Consider the following 15859-nt stretch of genomic DNA (forward strand, 5'->3'; position numbering starts at 1 on the left):
CGTGCTTTGCTTGGGGGTCGAACCTGCAACCTTGGTGTATAGGGACAATGCTCTAAACCACTGAGCTAGACCAGGCCAGGACTTTAGTAAGCGTATTTTTAAATTTAATTATATTTAATTGTATTTAAGTTAAATAAATTTATTTATTAAACTATATATAATTTTATTTTTCAAAGAAGAGTGTACCATTATCATAAATAGGAAACTAGCATGAAGAATCCTAACAATGAAGCAACTATAAAAATAGAAGAAACATAAAAGGTATTCATTTCTATTTAGATAAAACTGTCAGTAGAAGCCCTGAAGCCAGCTGTTTGTTAGGGACAGAAACATGTTAGCCCTGAATTGAGATTTTCTCCCTTGATATTCTGAGGGCTTGAAGGCAGACTGAGAAGAGAGTAACTTTCTCTTTCACTGTAATTGAACGTCATCTCCGTTCTCCCTAAAATCTCCTGTATGTCACTGCGATGCATTTATTCACCAAGCACTTATCAAGCACCCGCTATGGACCAGGCTGGGGCGCTAGATGTTTGCAGTAACAAAACACTGAACCAGGCAAGCATCGTCTTTGCTCACAGACTCACAGTAGGCTGGAGAAAAAAATACACAAGGAACTTAGGAATGGCCATAAAATTCCATTACTTATGAAAATAATTTGTGATTTAGAGGCTCTCACTTCAACATCCTTTATATGCACGGTGATTGCAGAGAAAACAAACCCATCGTAAATTGTATGAGTTTGAGCAAATTAATCTCAAAATTACAAGGGCCTGTAATCTTTCCAAAGTTTTTCACAGAAAAAAAAAAAGAAGAAAAAAAAAAAAAAGGGCGGTGGGTGCATGTTAATGTATGTGATGCGAGGCAGGGACCGCTGAGAGTAAGTATGTCCCCCTCTGTAGTGGCAGTGGTGGAAAGAGCACAAGGAAGGCTGGGAAAGGAGCCTGGGCGCACCTCGGGGCCACCCTGTCCTCGCAGCCGTCGCTTAACGGGACGCCTCCCTGCACTGTGCGCCTGTTCGTCCGTCTTCCAGACCGCCAGCGCCGGCACCCGGCCCTCTTCTCGGCCTCCCGAGGCAGCCCTCTCGGCGCAGGACCGCTGGCGACAGAGGGCCTCTCCGGCTTCCCCAGGCGCCAGCCCCGCTCGGGTGACGCGCTGGTCCGGGGCTCGGCGAGCCGGCCCCTCCGTGGGCTCCCACGTTAGGGGGCGCTAGCTGCCTCACCCCGCCCGCAGGGGCCGGGTTCCACGCCCCTAAGCCCCTCTGCTGCCCTGGGCAGCGTGGGAAGCCGCAGGGCCCGGGTCCCACGCCCGCGTGGGGAGTCCCCGACCCAGAGGCTGGGAGGGGCGGTGCGCCCGTCTGTCCCCGCCCCGGGGGCGGAGCCGAGGTCCGAGCCGCTGGAGGCTGAGACCCTGCGAAATTGACCTGCGACTCCCTCCTGCACCGCCGCCTGTCTCCTCCCCTTTCCGAGACACCGGATCCCACCCCCCACCCCCACACTGTCCGCGCAGGTGCAGGTGCAGGTGCGGCACCCCACTGCCCTCCCGCCCGGGCTCATCCCGCTGGACTGCCATGGCGCGAGGAGACACCCCGCAGGACAGGCAAGTTGGGGACCGAGTTGGGTGCGTAAGGAAATCCGGGTGGTCGTGGGCAGCGCAGAGCCGGCTCCTTGGGGCTCCCCAGGGATCAGAGCTGGCCGGGCGGAACTACAGTTCCCATCAGCCGCCTGCCTGCGCTGCCTGCGCGGGGGCAATGGGGCCTGTAGTCCGCTCCCGGGCGGGGGACCGGAGGGGCGGCCGAGGAGCAGCGTGCGTCCTCGGGGTGACCTTCTGATTGATCCCCACAGCTACCACCTGGTTGGGATCAGCTTCTTTATCCTTGGGCTGGGCACTCTCCTTCCATGGAACTTCTTCATCACCGCCATCCCGGTGAGACTTGCGGCCAGAGTGGTAGCCCCACGGCCACGCCACCATCATGGTCCCTCCGGCCACCTGGGACCCACCCGAGGCGTACGAGGCCTGTCTCTACCACGCGGCCTTTGACTCGCCGTTATGCCCGTGTGTCTGCTGAAGCATGAAGCCTCTGAGAGGGAAGGTGCCTCTTTCGGGTCTAGGAAAGCCCAGCTTTAGGGGACGCCCGGGTCCTAGAGGGGCAAGGCCACCAGCTCAGGGAGCCTGTGGAACCACCACCTCTGTGCGTCCTTGTTCTTGGGCTAGTCACTCCAAAACTGGCTTACCCCAAAGCCTTTGGTTTTGTCTGAAATAGTACAAACTATAGCCATTCAACCAACAAAGAGTTAAGAGGCACCTACCGTGGGCCAGGCCCTTAAGGCACTGCCATATGGGAGGAGGTTCAACAAGGAAGAAGGCTCCATCTTCTAGGAGCTTATGTGCCCTTGCGGGAAGGCAGACACGGAGGGCTTGTGTTCTCTCCGGGACTGGGTTATTCATATGTATTCAGCACAGCTTTCCAGATGCTCTTCAGTGCCCGGCTCTCTGCTGGGCCCTGGAGACCCAAAACCGAATCAGCCCTTGGTCTTGAAAGCAAGATGGGCATCAAAGAGCAATTAATAATGTAATATGATCTCTGGCATCCAGGCTTGGAGTAGAGTCCTGTGGGTCCCAGGAGAAGGAACGATTCCTTCTGCTTCAGAGAGGAGGTGATTTGGAACTTGGGAGAAAGGGAATAAAGCATTTTGCGGGGTGGCAGGAAGAAGGAAGAGCGTTCCAGGCAGATATGGCAGCCTCGCCAAAGCACGGAGGCAGGGGAGCGCCAGCCTGTTCAGAGAAAGGGGTGCCTGGAGCTTAGTGGGACAAAGCAGGGGATGGGGCACAAAAGGGAGTCTGGGGTCTGATCCTGAAGGGCCCCAAATGCTGCTCTAAAACCTGAAGGCTTTGCCTTGCAGGCCATAGGGAGCCACGGGCCGGTGAGGCGGGGCGGGCGGATGGGGGCAGTGGCGGGGAGGTTAAGCAGGGTGTGTGCTCCAGAGAGGATCCAGTTGGTCAGCACTAGGCCTGGCCTGACGCAGAGCTCAATAAGTAGGGTTCTGGAAGCCGCTGCAGGAGTTGGAGTGGGGGCTGGAGCCAGGGCACCGAAGAGGAGGGTGGTCTGAAGATGGGGCAAGGCCTCGGCTGGGGGTCCTTAGGGCTTGGGCTCTGTCCCAGATGTCTGCCGTTCAATTCAGTGCACATTCACTGAGCTCCAACTGTGTGCCAGGTGCTGGGGACAGTCCAAGGACAAACAGAGACAGTCTCCACAGACAATAACTGAGCCATCCCAGGTGGGGGTGCACGGAGAGGAGGCTGAGGTGTTCCGGAGGGTATATTGTATGGTGACCCTGTCCCCCCTCTCCCAACACCCTGGCAGTACTTCCAGGGGCGGCTGGCGGGGCCCAACGGCACCACCGGGACCTTGGGCGCCAACCACAATGGCCCTGCAGACGCCTTCAACTTCAACAACTGGGTGACGCTGCTGTCCCAGCTGCCGCTGCTGCTCTTCACACTTCTCAACTCCTTCCTGTACCAGTGGTGAGAGGCCTGCCCGCTGGGCTCCCTCCCCGGCCATCCTCTGTGGTCCCTGTCCCCACCCCTGCTGAGGCAGCTCCATCTGGGTCCAGGGAAGAGCTCCCACCCTTTCTCCACTCCCCCTGCACCCTCCCCCCCTCCGCGCCCCCCCACCCCCCGTCGGCCCCGGGCTGAGCCTCTTGCCCAGCCTGGGCCCAGCCAATGCCCACCTTGCCCCCCCTTATGAGCAGCATCCCTGAGGTGGTGCGGATTCTGGGCAGCCTGCTGGCCATCCTGCTGCTCTTCGCCCTGACGGCGGCGTTGGTCAAGGTGGACATGAGCCCTGGGCCTTTCTTCTCCATCACCATGGCCTCTGTCTGGTTCATCAACTGTGAGTGCCGCTGCCCTCCCCACCTCCCTGCACAGCCGACCCAGGGCTTCAGCCCAGCCTCTTTTTGGTAACTGAGAGGGCCCAGTGCACCCAAAAAGGGAAGACAGCAGCAGCAGTGTCCATACCCCGGACGGGAAACAGAGGCCCTGAGAGAGAGGCAAAGTCATTTGTGCCAGGCCCTACACGGTGACCTAAGAGCTGGCCTCCTGGCCCCTAGACCTGCAGGCCTGTGGCCTGTGGATGCACCTCAGAAGAGACGTGAACTGGGGCGGAGGGGGTTGTTACACCAGAATGCCAGGAGCCTTGAGCCTGCCAGCATCACCCAGAGTCCTCTGTGCATCTTGCTGACACCTCCTCTAGGGAGCCCTGAGGCCTGCCTGATTGAGTGGCAGTGCCCATTCTTGTCCCTCCACAGCTTTCTGTGCAGTTCTGCAGGGCAGCCTCTTCGGGCAGCTGGGCACCATGCCTCCCACCTACAGCACCCTCTTCCTCAGCGGCCAGGGCCTGGCTGGGATCTTCGCTGCCCTTGCCATGGTCATGTCCATGGCCAGTGAGTAGACTCTGGAGCCCTGCGGGGGTAGGGAGAGTGCCTGGAGTGAGATGCCTTGGGTTATGGATGGAGCGGAGGTGATGGGGTGATGGGAAGCTGGGGACTGGGCTTGGGGTAGGGAGCAGGACTCAGGTTCTACAGTGAGTGACTGGGTGACAATTAGAGGAACTGGGGGTCAGGGGCGGGATTCCTGAGGCCAACACTGGTATGTAGTAGCAGCAGGTTGAGGTTGAAGGAAAGAGGAACAGGCTTGGGATCCAGATAGACTTGTGTGCAAATCCCAGTTGTACTGCCCCCTAGTTGGGGGGCATTGGGCAAGGCACGGAACCTGTGTCAATTTCCCCAGCTCCTCGCCAAAGTGATTATTATAGCTCCATCCTCAGATTGTAAGGAGCATGTGATAATAACGAGCACATAGTAGGTGCTTGAAAAAATGGCATATAGGGAGGGGTGCAAGATTCCCGAGTTTGTCAGTCAGAGGGAGGAGTGGAAGAGGCCGGGAGGTGAAGCTGAGGAGGTCATAATGGGAGGTGGGACCAGAGTTGTTGGCCCTGAGGGAGCCCGCGGGACCAGCCACCGCCCCCCTGCAGCTGGGGTCTCTGCACAGGTGGCGTGGACGCCCAGACCTCTGCCCTGGGGTACTTCATCACACCCTGCGTGGGCATCCTCATCTCCATTGTGTGCTACCTGAGCCTGCCCCACCTGGTGAGCTTGGCGCTGGGCTCGAGGCTACACTTCAGAGCACTGCAGATAGAGCCCAGACCTGAGTCTGAGGCCCCAGGAGAGGCCAAGGGAGGTGGAGGGGACCTGGGCCCAGTTCTGATCCCCAAAGGAGTCAGCCACTGGAGGACCCCAGCCTCTAAGCCAACAGGGTGTGGAGGGATCCAGACATCTCCACCAAGCCAGGCAGGACCAATGCTTTCCTTCTGCAGGAGTTTGCTCGCTACTACCTGGCCAAGAAACCATCGCTGGCCCAAGGTCAGGAACTGGAGACCAAAGCTGAGCTCCTCCAGTCTGGTGAGCCCGGGACCCTCCTGGGGGAGGTGGGGACCCAGAGGGACCTAGAGTCACCACCACAGGGAAGCATTTCCTCTCTGTCCCCAACTAGAGCCCTCACCCCTAGTAGCCTTGTGTGAGCAGAGGCAGAAGGAAGATCAGGAACAGAAGTCAGTGGGATTAAAGTCACCCCTGTTGCCCTTTGGGCCTTGGTTTCCTCCTCTATAAAATGGGGAGGCAGTAAAACTTCAGGTATGCAAGTTTTGGATCCAGGTGCATCTGAGTTTGAATCCTGGCTTCACAACATCCAAGCTGTGTGACCTTAGGCAAGCCACTTAACCCCTCTGAGCCTCCAGTTCTTTTTTGTAGAGCAATGGCAGTTACATATTCCACTTCAGATGCTTAATCCGCCTGACACGTGTCTGTGCTTAATAAATAGCAGCTCAGCATGTTTCTGTTGTCATTTTTCTTTGCCTGAACCCTGAGCTGAAGGAGAGTCGTTTGTTTTAATTGCCGGGAATCTCCCTGTCACAGGCAAGGGTCACAGGCACGACCCTGCCCTACCCTCTTGCCCCAGATGAGAAGAATGGGATTCCCAACAGCCCTCAGAAGGCAGCCTTGACTCTGGATCTTGACCCTGAGAAGGAGCCAGAGCTGGAGCCAGAGGAACCCCAGAAGCCAGGAGAACCTTTGGTTTTCATTGTCCTCCGAAAGGTTTGGCTTGAATACAACCCCCAAACACCATCCCCCGGGGAAGAGAGGGCTGCTCTCTGCAGCACCCCCACAAAGACTCAGAATGGAATGGGGCATTGTCCACCCCAAGGTGACAGAGTCATAGTGGGTCAGGGACACAGTCGAGCCAGGCCCTAGGTGTCCTGCTCCCAGGCCAGGGCTTTCACAGGAAGGTTGGGGCTGAGTGAGGGGCCCCAGGTCTGCCCCACCTGCTCACACCCCTGCCTTCGGCTCCCAGATCTGGCTGATGGCGCTGTGCCTTGTGTTGGTCTTCACAGTCACCCTATCCGTCTTCCCCGCCATCACGGCCATGGTGACCAGCTCCACCAGTCCTGGGAAGTGGAGTGAGTGTTGGGAATCAGAAGGGGGCCAGGCAGGGGAGTGAAGGGGAGAGGACGAGGAGGGGAGTCGGGACCAGCCCCCTCTCTCTCCCAGGTCAGTTCTTCAACCCTATCTGCTGCTTCCTTCTCTTCAACATCATGGACTGGCTGGGACGGAGCCTGACCTCTTACTTCCTGTGGGTGAGCACACGTGGGCTGGGTGACCTGATGGCTTTCGGAAGCCGTTGGGGATCAGAGGGTGTGAAAGAGCCCAGACAGGTGACTTCCCGACAGTTCAACTGGTCTGGGTCTGGCAATGGGACAGCCCGCCAGGTGGCAGTGATCACAAGCCCCAGAAGCTATGTCCAGCTGACCGGTGTCCTCAGCATCCAGCCCGGGGCCCAGTCCTCGGTGGTCAGAGACTGTTCTGTGAAGGTTCCTGCACCACAGGAGGCGGGGTGGGGGGGACAAGATTCCAAGTGTTTGGATTGCTTTGAGCCAAGATGCTGCTTTATTAAATGAAATCTTTTAAGAAGACAAAACAAATAAAGTAGATCAAAGAGGAGCTGCCCTGATCCAAGCAGGGTGGGGCGTGGATCCCCAGCCCCCAACCCCGCTTCAGAACCCCATCCACCCCAGAGGGGTTTGCGGAGCCCCCAGGGCTGTTCGGAGGAACCGAGTTTGAAAACCAAAGATGCTGTCTAAGGCCTCTTCCAGTTCTGCCATGGCGAGACCACAGCTGGAGGTCAGGAGAGGCAGGGGCCAGCCCCAGGCCGGTCCTTGATGGCTGGGTGGCCTCAGCCCAGCCAGCCCCTGCTCTCCAGAGGCCCAAGGGCTGGGTTGTCACTGGCTCACATAGGGAAGCTCAAGGGAAGGGAGCGATGAGTCTATCTTGGGTACCACTGGAGCAGAGATCCTGCTCCCAGGGACCACCCTGACCGCAGCTTCTGCCACAGCCGGACCAGGACAGCCGGCTGCTGCCCCTGCTGGTCTGCCTGCGCGTCCTGTTCATTCCGCTCTTCATGCTGTGCCACGTGCCAGAGAGGTCCCGGCTGCCCATCCTCTTCCCGCAGGATGCCTACTTCATCACCTTCATGCTGCTCTTTGCTGTGTCCAATGGTTACCTGGTGTCCCTCACCATGTGCCTGGCACCCAGGTCTGGGGACGGCTGGGAGGGCCTGGGAATGGGGAAGCGGGTTAGCTCTTTGAGGGGGGCAGCCAGCAAGGGAGGGTTCATCCTGCCCTGCCCAGCCTGGCCCCAGCTGTCTCTAAGCCACCCTGTCGGGTCAGGCCTAAACTGCTGGGCCAGCCCCCAGACCAGGAGCTGGAGAGGCCGCCTCTCTGGGCCTCAGTTTCCCCATCTGTGAAATAAATGGGTTGGACTATCATTCATTAGGGCCCAGCTACTACCAAAATTATCAGTTGAAGGGGAGCTGAGGTTTTGCTCAAAAGCAGGATTTGTGAGCTACTTAGGGACAGTGGATTTGAGAATCCAGAGAGGTGATGGGGGCAGTTTGGGGTCTTTTATCAAGAGGGAAGGTAGTTGAATCTAGAATCCTATCATATTGGACCCCAGGGGCCCCAGAGATGTCCCTCTCCGGGGGCCTCATTTCACCCATCAGGAAACTGAAGTCCAGAGAGCAGGGCAGGGGCCAGGTTTGTCTCAGCATTTTCTAAGAGCTCCGACCCATGTGTGTTCTAGGCAGGTGCTGCCACACGAGAGGGAGATGGCCGGGACCCTCATGACATTCTTCCTGGCCCTGGGGCTGTCCTGCGGAGCCTCCCTGTCCTTCCTCTTCAAGGCGCTGCTGTGAAGGCTCCATCCAGGACTCTCCCAACAGCTCTCTCCTTGCTGCCCTGTTGGAGCCAAGACCCAGCACAGAGGAACAGCGAGCTGAGCTGAAGCCTCTGCTGGGCTGGGATCTCTTGGTCTGAGGGTGCCAGGAGGAGGCGAGTGCTGTCTCCTTCCCAGGCTGACGGTGCCTTGGGGTACTGCAAGGAAGAATTCACCACCAGGCGTTCCAGCCCTCACTCGGAATGGAGCTGACACGCAGAGACAGACGCACGTAAGAGCTCACTGAAAGGGTGACAGCCTGGGAAAAGAGGGCCGAGGGCCATGGCCCTTCCTCACCATCAGGAGTGCATTTAAATAAACCTGCTAATCCAGGGGGATCAGAGGCCACAAGCGGCAACTGCTGAGGGTGTGGCTGGCGGGGCCCCAGCCTCGGGTTCAGAGTGGCGCCAGCCCAGAGCAGGAACTAGGCAACCCCGTGGTCAAGCCCCTCGGTCCCCAGCAACGAGGATGTCAGGGAAGTTGAGGGGAGTGGGGAGAGAGAACAGGTGTTAGGGAGCTGAGGGTGCTCCAAGGACCCTCTGGGCCTCAAACAGTGTTTGTGGCCAACACTCCACTGTCCCCATTCTCCAGATGCCATCTGGGCGTGCGGGTCCACAGCTGGCCTGTGTGCGTGCACTGTGCTTTACAGTTTGCAAAGCTCTTCCACGCCCACTTTCTCACAAAGCCGCACGGAGGCCCTTAGAGGCAGCCAGGCAGGGATTGTACTCCCCCTCTGTCCAGGTGAGGAAACTGAGTCCCAGGGGGAAGTGGCCGGTCTGTGGCAGAGCCAGGACCCAGCCCCCACCTCCCTCCTACTCCCTCCTTGGAGGTGCTGTTCTTCCTGCCTGATTCCTGCTTCTCTTCCTTGAGTGCTCAAGACAGAGCCCTAAGCACTTTCTCCACCTTTTTTTTTCTTTTAGAGAGAGGGCGGCAGGGAGGGAGGAAGAGAGGGATTGAAACGTCAGTGCGAGTCCTGACTGGTGTGGCTCAGTGGGTTGGGTGTCCTTCCACGGAGCTAAAGGTTGCCAGTTTGATTCTGGTCAGGGCACAGGCCAGGTTTGTGGGCCAGCTCCCCAGTAAGGGGCATGTGAGAGGCAACTGATCGATGTTTGGGGACCAAACCCACATCCAAGGCATGTGCCCTGACCAGGAATAGAACCGGTGACCTTTCGCTTTGCGGAGTGATACCCAACCAAAGACTTACTCCACCTTTTTTGCTGTTTCTCTGACCCTGCTCCTGGGTCTAATAACAATCCTCTTCATTTGTATAATGAATTCGCTGAGTCTTTCTTTCTGAAGTGCTTTCAGCTCTATTGATGGACTGGACGGGGTAGTGATGATTGTACCCATTTGGCAGATGGGATGGCTGAGGCCCCAAGAGGGGCAGAGATTTGTGGGCATCCCTGTGACGGCCGAGGGGTAGTGGCCTGCACGGAGCCCTGGACTCCTGGGCAGAGCACCTGGCTGCATGGATACTGACCGCCTTCTGCTCCACCAGTCTTCTCCGCCCCCCGCCCCAGCCTCCCAGAGGCTGTTTTGCTAGCAAAGAGGGACGTGAAGCAATGCAATACTTTGGTAGCTGAAATAAAGCCACAGGGAGGATCCCAAGCAAGGATTCATTCCTTCAACCACTATTCATTGTGCCGGACCCAGGCTGGTCTTGTGAGCCTGAAGCTAAGGAGAGGTGGACCCTACTCCCAAGGCCACAGGAAGCAGAACGTAACTTGTGGTGGGGCTTGTGAGGGCCCCGCAGAAGTGTGTAATCTAAGGCTCCAGAGAAGGCTCACTGATGTCATGGGAGGGCAGGGCAGGCATCCCAGAGGAGGCATTCCTTCAGCTGGGCTTTGAGGGATGAATATGAGTTTTCTGGCTGGAGTCGGGGGAGGGCACCCCAGGCGGAGGTACCAGAGCGTGAAAGGCATGGACGTGGCATATTCAGGGAATGGTGGGGACTTCTGGCAGGGGATGGGGTGAGGGAGGGAGAAGGGAGAGGATGAAGCTGGAGCAGTGGGTTGAGGACAAATGATAAAGGACCTAGTGATGAGGACTAAATGGGATTAGAGAGAGAAGGAGGGATACAGGAGAAAAGAGGCCATTTAACTTAGTGGTGAAGTGCATGTGTGCTGACCCAGAGGCCTGGATTCAAAGCCAGGCCTTTCAGAATGTAAGGTGGTTCAACCTACAGAAATTCACCGGTGTGATACACCACACACCACATTCATAGAACGAAGGGGGGGAAATCACATGATCTCAACTGATGCAGAAAAAGCATCTGACAAAAACCCAACACTTCTTCTAGATAGAAACACCTAACAAACAAGGAAAAGATGGGAACTTCCTCAACCTGATAAAGAACACTTATGAAAACTTTGTAACTAGTGTCATATTAATCGTGAAAGGCGAAAGCCTTTCCCCCAAGACCAGGAGCGAAAAGAGGACCCCTCCTTTCACCATTTTATTTATTCACGTTTGTACTGGAAATTGTAGCCAGAACAATTTGGCAAGAAAGAGAAATGTGAGGCATCCAAACTGGTAATGAAGAAGTAAAGTTACCCAGTTTCACAGATGGTATAATATATACATGTACAGAAAATTTTAAAGAACACACGCAGGACTATTAGTTAATAAATGAATTCAGCAAAGTTGCAGGATTCGAGATCAACGCAAAATACAGTTGTATTTCTGCACATAAAATCCTGTCACCAGTTCTGATGAGTGGGCTTTTTCCCCTCACACCAGGCCATACTCTGACACCAGCTGAGTGTCCTACAATGTAACTCAGTTTTGACACTCTCTACCTGGAGAGAGCATCAGGTTCCACAAGGACTCAGTCCCACAAGACCGCTCCTGTTCCACATGCCAATGGCAAGACCAGGATGTAACCTGTGCTTCTGACCAACTGGCTATAAATCGGATTCCAGCACCCACCCACTCCCTGCCCTGGGGCTCGATTACCTTGCTAGAGCAGCTCACTGCACTCAGAGGAACGTTTTCTTACTGGATTACAGGTTTATCATAAAAGGCTATATAAGTCAGGACCAGCCAGATAGAAGGGCAAGGCATGTGGGAAGCAGACCCCTTGTTAACGGTTTTTAACTCTGCTCTTGGAATGTCTCATATCCCACTCCACAGTCAGCCCCTCACTCTGGCCAGGTCTCTGTCCACAATAGAGGCTTTCGGCCTTCCTCTGGCCCCTTCTATGTGGTTTTCCTTGACACCTGCCAAGGACAAGTCGCTGTTTTTCAGTCTCCCTTTAGACTAGAGCTCTTGGGGACACTTCAGAAGGCTGTGATTTTCTCAACAAACATGAATCGATGCCTCCTGTGTGGCTAGCATTGCAGAGGGTGAAGGAGGGGTATTGTGGGCAGATGCCCCCACAAACTGAAGTTGAAAATGGGTATTGTGTGGGTACTATAGATGAAACACAGATGCTCAAAGGGCCGGGGTGGGCAGGGAGGGTGGAGGGTTGAAACTCTGGCAAAGAGAAGACTTTGCAAAGGGGGAGCCCCTCTTACACTCTGGCCAATTGTCATCCTGAGGGAACGCAGCCCTGGGAACTGCCAGACCTTCCAGAATTTAAAACAGAAGTTGGAAATGTAGATTTTATGGCAAACCTACTGATCCAGCAAACTTAACGACTAATGAAATTCAAATTGTTCTTTTTAAACACTAAGCAGGTCAAAGAAAACCCAGATGGCACCAAACCCAAATGGCTTCTCGTTTGCAAGGCCTGTGCTGAAAGGATTTGTGCATACCTATCTCCTCTGGCACAGGTCACCAATGAACACCTTCAAGGACAGTATCTGTGTCTCCTGCAAGGCCTCATTCCCATGACTAACAGTCCCTGGTCTGAGCAGAAGCTCAGTAGGTGTTATTGCTGGGGGCTGCCGAATATAGGTCTCCTGGTCAGTCTTCAACGCAGCCATCTTGGTTCCCTACTGCCCGTGGAGTAGGGGAGAAACACCTAACTCTGGCACTCCAGGTCCTCCCCAGTCTGCCCTAGAGCACCTCTCCAAGAGTCATAGTGCTCCAGTAGTTATTACATATAATTGATTTATCAGTCAAGGCCCTTCCCCACAGCCTCTCCCTCTTAAGAATCCGTGGATCAATTATTCCACAAACACTTATTAAGCATCTTGTGTATAAGGCTGGTTTAGAATATTCAAGGCTTTCTGCTTGTGTATGGGGTGGGGGGGCTGGGTCTTGGGGAAGGAGGTGTGGATACAAGGTCTCCCCGCTGGGAGAATTGCCACAGGGAGGAGAATCACTGGGCTGAATAGAGTAATAATTTAAATGATCAAACACTGCTATCACCACCAACACCCTTAAGTTCCACTACTTTAGACAGGGAGGGGGGAGCTCCCACGGGGTGCTTCTCTAATTAATATATTGGCCCTAATTTGGAATTGGCCGAAATTCCAGTTCTGGTCTTCTAGGTGTCATGGAATCCTGGGTCCTCTGGGGAGAAAGAAAAGTACACCTCTAACCGCTGCTCAGAAGGTTCACATACACGGAGTAGAACGAGCCTGAAGAGGGAGGAGATGCATGGTGAACAGAGGGCCCGGGGCTGGGCCAAATTGTGCCCAACCTGGTGCTCCAGACCGGCGATGTAGAAAATAGAGAAGCACCTCCTGTGTAAAACGCGACCGACGAGGATGGGATTCGAACCCACGCGTGCAAAGCACAATGGATTAGCAGTCCATCGCCTTAACCACTCGGCCACCTCGTCCCACGTAAAGCCCTCTATTTCCAAATTCTCTTATCTCTCATCTTCGCACCCTTTGAGTCCCCTATGCCCATTTTTCAAAGCAGCCTTTGTAAGATCTATGGGAGGGAGAGATGATAGAAAGAAAGGTGTATGTGTGCGTGTTCCTTTCCTCCTGCCACCGCCAGAACCCGCACCATCCCTCACCAAGCTGCCGCTGAGCTCTGCCACGGTTTCCCCTCCCTGAGTCGGGAGCGAGCGCGCCAAGATTTCAGTAAGCGCTTGGCTCAGAGGGGTCGCGCGCTGACCGGAACGTAGTGGTTGTGTGTCCCTGAGAACCGGGCGGTGCGGCCGCCGGCAGATCCAGTGTTTGCAAAGCGCGCCGCACAGGCAGCGGGTGCAGTAGCTCCTCCACGCGTGCAGGGGGCGCGCTGGCGCGCCGGGCGGCCAGTGTGGGCGGGGCGGGGGTGCTGTGCAGTGGGCTCGGCTCGCCTCGGCTCGCTTCGGCTGCGCTCGGCTGGCTGCGGTAAATCCGGGCTTGCGGCGGCTGGCGGAGGCTGTGGCCGGGTGGTCCCTGCCGCGCGCCCGGAGCCCCGAGAGCCATGCAGATGTCCTACGCCATCCGGTGCGCCTTCTACCAGCTGCTGCTGGCCGCGCTAATGCTGGTGGCGATGCTGCAGCTACTCTACCTGTCGCTGCTGTCCGGACTGCACGGACAGGAGGAGCAAGACCAGTATTTTGAGTTCTTTCCTCCGTCTCCCCGGTCCGTGGACCAGGTCAAGGCTCAGCTCCGCACCGCGCTGGCCTCCGGAGGCGTCCTGGACATCAGTGGTGACTACCGCGTCTATAGGGGCCTACTGAAGACCACTATGGACCCCAATGATGTGATCCTGGCCACGCACGCCAGCGTGGACAACCTGCTGCATTTGTCGGGCCTGTTGGAACGCTGGGAGGGCCCGCTATCTGTGTCGGTGTTCGCGGCCACCAAGGAGGAGGCGCAGCTGGCCACGGTGCTGACCTATGCGCTGAGCAGCCACTGCCCCGATATGCGCGCCAGAGTCGCCATGCACCTTGTGTGCCCCTCGCGCTATGAGGCCGCTGTGCCCGACCCCCGGGAGCCCGGGGAGTTTGCCCTGCTGCGGTCCTGCCAGGAGGTCTTTGACAAGCTAGCAAGGGTGGCCCAGCCCGGGATTAATTACGCACTGGGTACCAATGTCTCCTACCCCAATAACCTGCTCAGGAATCTGGCTCGTGAGGGGGCCAACTATGCCCTGGTAATCGATGTGGACATGGTACCCAGCGAGGGACTGTGGAGAGGCCTTCGGGAAATGCTGGATCAGAGCAAGCAGTGGGCAGGGACAGCGCTGGTGGTGCCTGCCTTTGAGATCCACCGCGCGCGCCGCATGCCCACTAACAAGAATGAGCTGCTACAGCTCTATCAGGTGGGCGAGGTGCGCCCGTTCTATTATGGGCTGTGCACGCCCTGCCAGGCACCCACCAACTACTCCCGCTGGGTCAACCTGCCTGAAGAGACCTTGCTGAGGCCTGCCTATGTGGTGCCTTGGCAGGACCCCTGGGAGCCGTTCTACGTGGCTGGAGGCAAGGTTCCCACCTTCGACGAACGCTTTCGGCAGTACGGCTTCAATCGCATCAGCCAGGTGCCCATAAGGGAGAGGGGAGGGGAAATGGGGCAGGAAGGGTGGTGGAGTCAGGGAGCTCTGAGGGGCCCTGGATGGAAAGGGGGCAATGAGGCAGGAAGGATCATATTCAGTAGTGGTTGGATGGTGTGGAAGATCCAGGATGCCCCCAGAGGAGTGGGGTTGCTGGAGTTGGCTTTAGGGATGTCACTTTTGGCCCTAGGAATGTCATCAAACTTTGCTGACCTGTCTCTCCCTCCACAGGCCTGTGAGCTGCACGTGGCAGGATTTGATTTCGAGGTGCTGAACGAAGGTTTCCTGGTTCATAAAGGCTTCAAAGAAGCCTTGAAGTTCCATCCCCAAAAGGAGGCTGAAAATCAGCACAATAAGATTCTTTACCGCCAGTTTAAACAGGAGTTGAAGACTAAGTACCCCGACTCCCCCCGTCATTGCTGAGTCCTTCCCTGCCCTAGTTTCAGAAGCCTCAGCCTCCCCCCTCCTTAGGCCGCCCCTCAGGACTGACAGGGGTAAGAAATGTCACTCCACTTTACAGTGGTAGCTGTGGTGTTGGAACACTGGACTTGAATATGGGGTGCTGGGATCAAGTCCTAGCTTTACCACTAACTAGCTGTGTGGCCTTGAGAAAATCCTGTTCCCTCTCTGAGCCTCAGTCACTCCATCTGTAAAAAGGGAGGTAAGAACACCTACCTCACAGAACTGTTGGGAGGCTCCGATGAGATGCTCTATGTGAAAACATTCTGTAAGTTTTGTACAAATGTGAAGTATTATTAATATTATTACAGTATTATTGTTATTGTTATTATTAACAATCTTGGATGGGTAGGCAGTAGGAGAGCAAAAAGTATGAATGGGATAGAGCTGAGAAGTCTGAGTCCTTAACAAAGTGGACTTTTGGAAGGAAATCAGATAAAGGTTTTGAATTTAGTTCTTAGTTTTTGAACTGAAGCCTCAACTTCCTGGTTCCCCCAGGCCTCAGGGGTTCTGGAGAAGGGAAGGGTCTGCTAGTTCTGTACCCTGAACGGGCTGGGCTGGGTTATCTGTCTACGAATGGCAGTGTATAAATAAATGAGTGTTCACACCTACAGCTGGCTCCATTACTCTCCTGAACCCGGCAAGCGGAGGGGTCGCGGGTTCCCCCATTTCACGCCGCGGGGGGTTGGGGGCAGGGGACCGCG

General features: G+C 55.9%; 2 protein-coding genes, 1 long non-coding RNA gene and 1 other non-coding gene across 4 annotated transcripts; 3 read left to right on the plus strand and 1 right to left on the minus strand.

Annotated features, from left to right (window-relative positions):
* Positions 1–504: 504 nt before the first annotated feature.
* Positions 505–8358, plus strand: SLC29A2 (solute carrier family 29 member 2). The gene is made up of 13 exons (XM_090291845.1): positions 505–585; positions 1031–1195; positions 1507–1923; positions 3362–3522; positions 3750–3889; positions 4305–4439; positions 5047–5144; positions 5372–5456; positions 6013–6149; positions 6406–6511; positions 6603–6688; positions 7444–7643; positions 8190–8358. The coding sequence occupies exons 1-13, from the start codon at positions 505–507 to the stop codon at positions 8299–8301; spliced, it is 1923 nt and encodes a 640-aa protein (XP_090147971.1). The 3' UTR covers positions 8302–8358.
* A 34-nt stretch (positions 8359–8392) lies between these two features.
* Positions 8393–9596, plus strand: LOC150017460 (uncharacterized). The gene is made up of 2 exons (XR_016507403.1): positions 8393–8553; positions 9151–9596. It is a non-coding gene; the product is annotated as an uncharacterized LOC150017460 (long non-coding RNA).
* A 3372-nt stretch (positions 9597–12968) lies between these two features.
* On the minus strand, positions 12969–13050 carry TRNAS-GCU (transfer RNA serine (anticodon GCU)). The gene has a single exon. It is a non-coding gene; the product is annotated as a tRNA-Ser (tRNA).
* Positions 13051–13519: 469 nt separating this feature from the next.
* B4GAT1 (beta-1,4-glucuronyltransferase 1) lies at positions 13520–15766 on the plus strand. Its single transcript, XM_090267442.1, has 2 exons — positions 13520–14684; positions 14928–15766. The coding sequence occupies exons 1-2, from the start codon at positions 13629–13631 to the stop codon at positions 15117–15119; spliced, it is 1248 nt and encodes a 415-aa protein (XP_090123568.1). The 5' UTR covers positions 13520–13628; the 3' UTR covers positions 15120–15766.
* Positions 15767–15859: the final 93 nt, after the last annotated feature.

The sequence above is a fragment of the Furipterus horrens genome, unplaced genomic scaffold (genome assembly GCF_987537825.1).
Source record: "Furipterus horrens unplaced genomic scaffold, mFurHor1.1.pri manual_scaffold_2, whole genome shotgun sequence".
NCBI lineage: Eukaryota > Metazoa > Chordata > Mammalia > Chiroptera > Furipteridae > Furipterus > Furipterus horrens.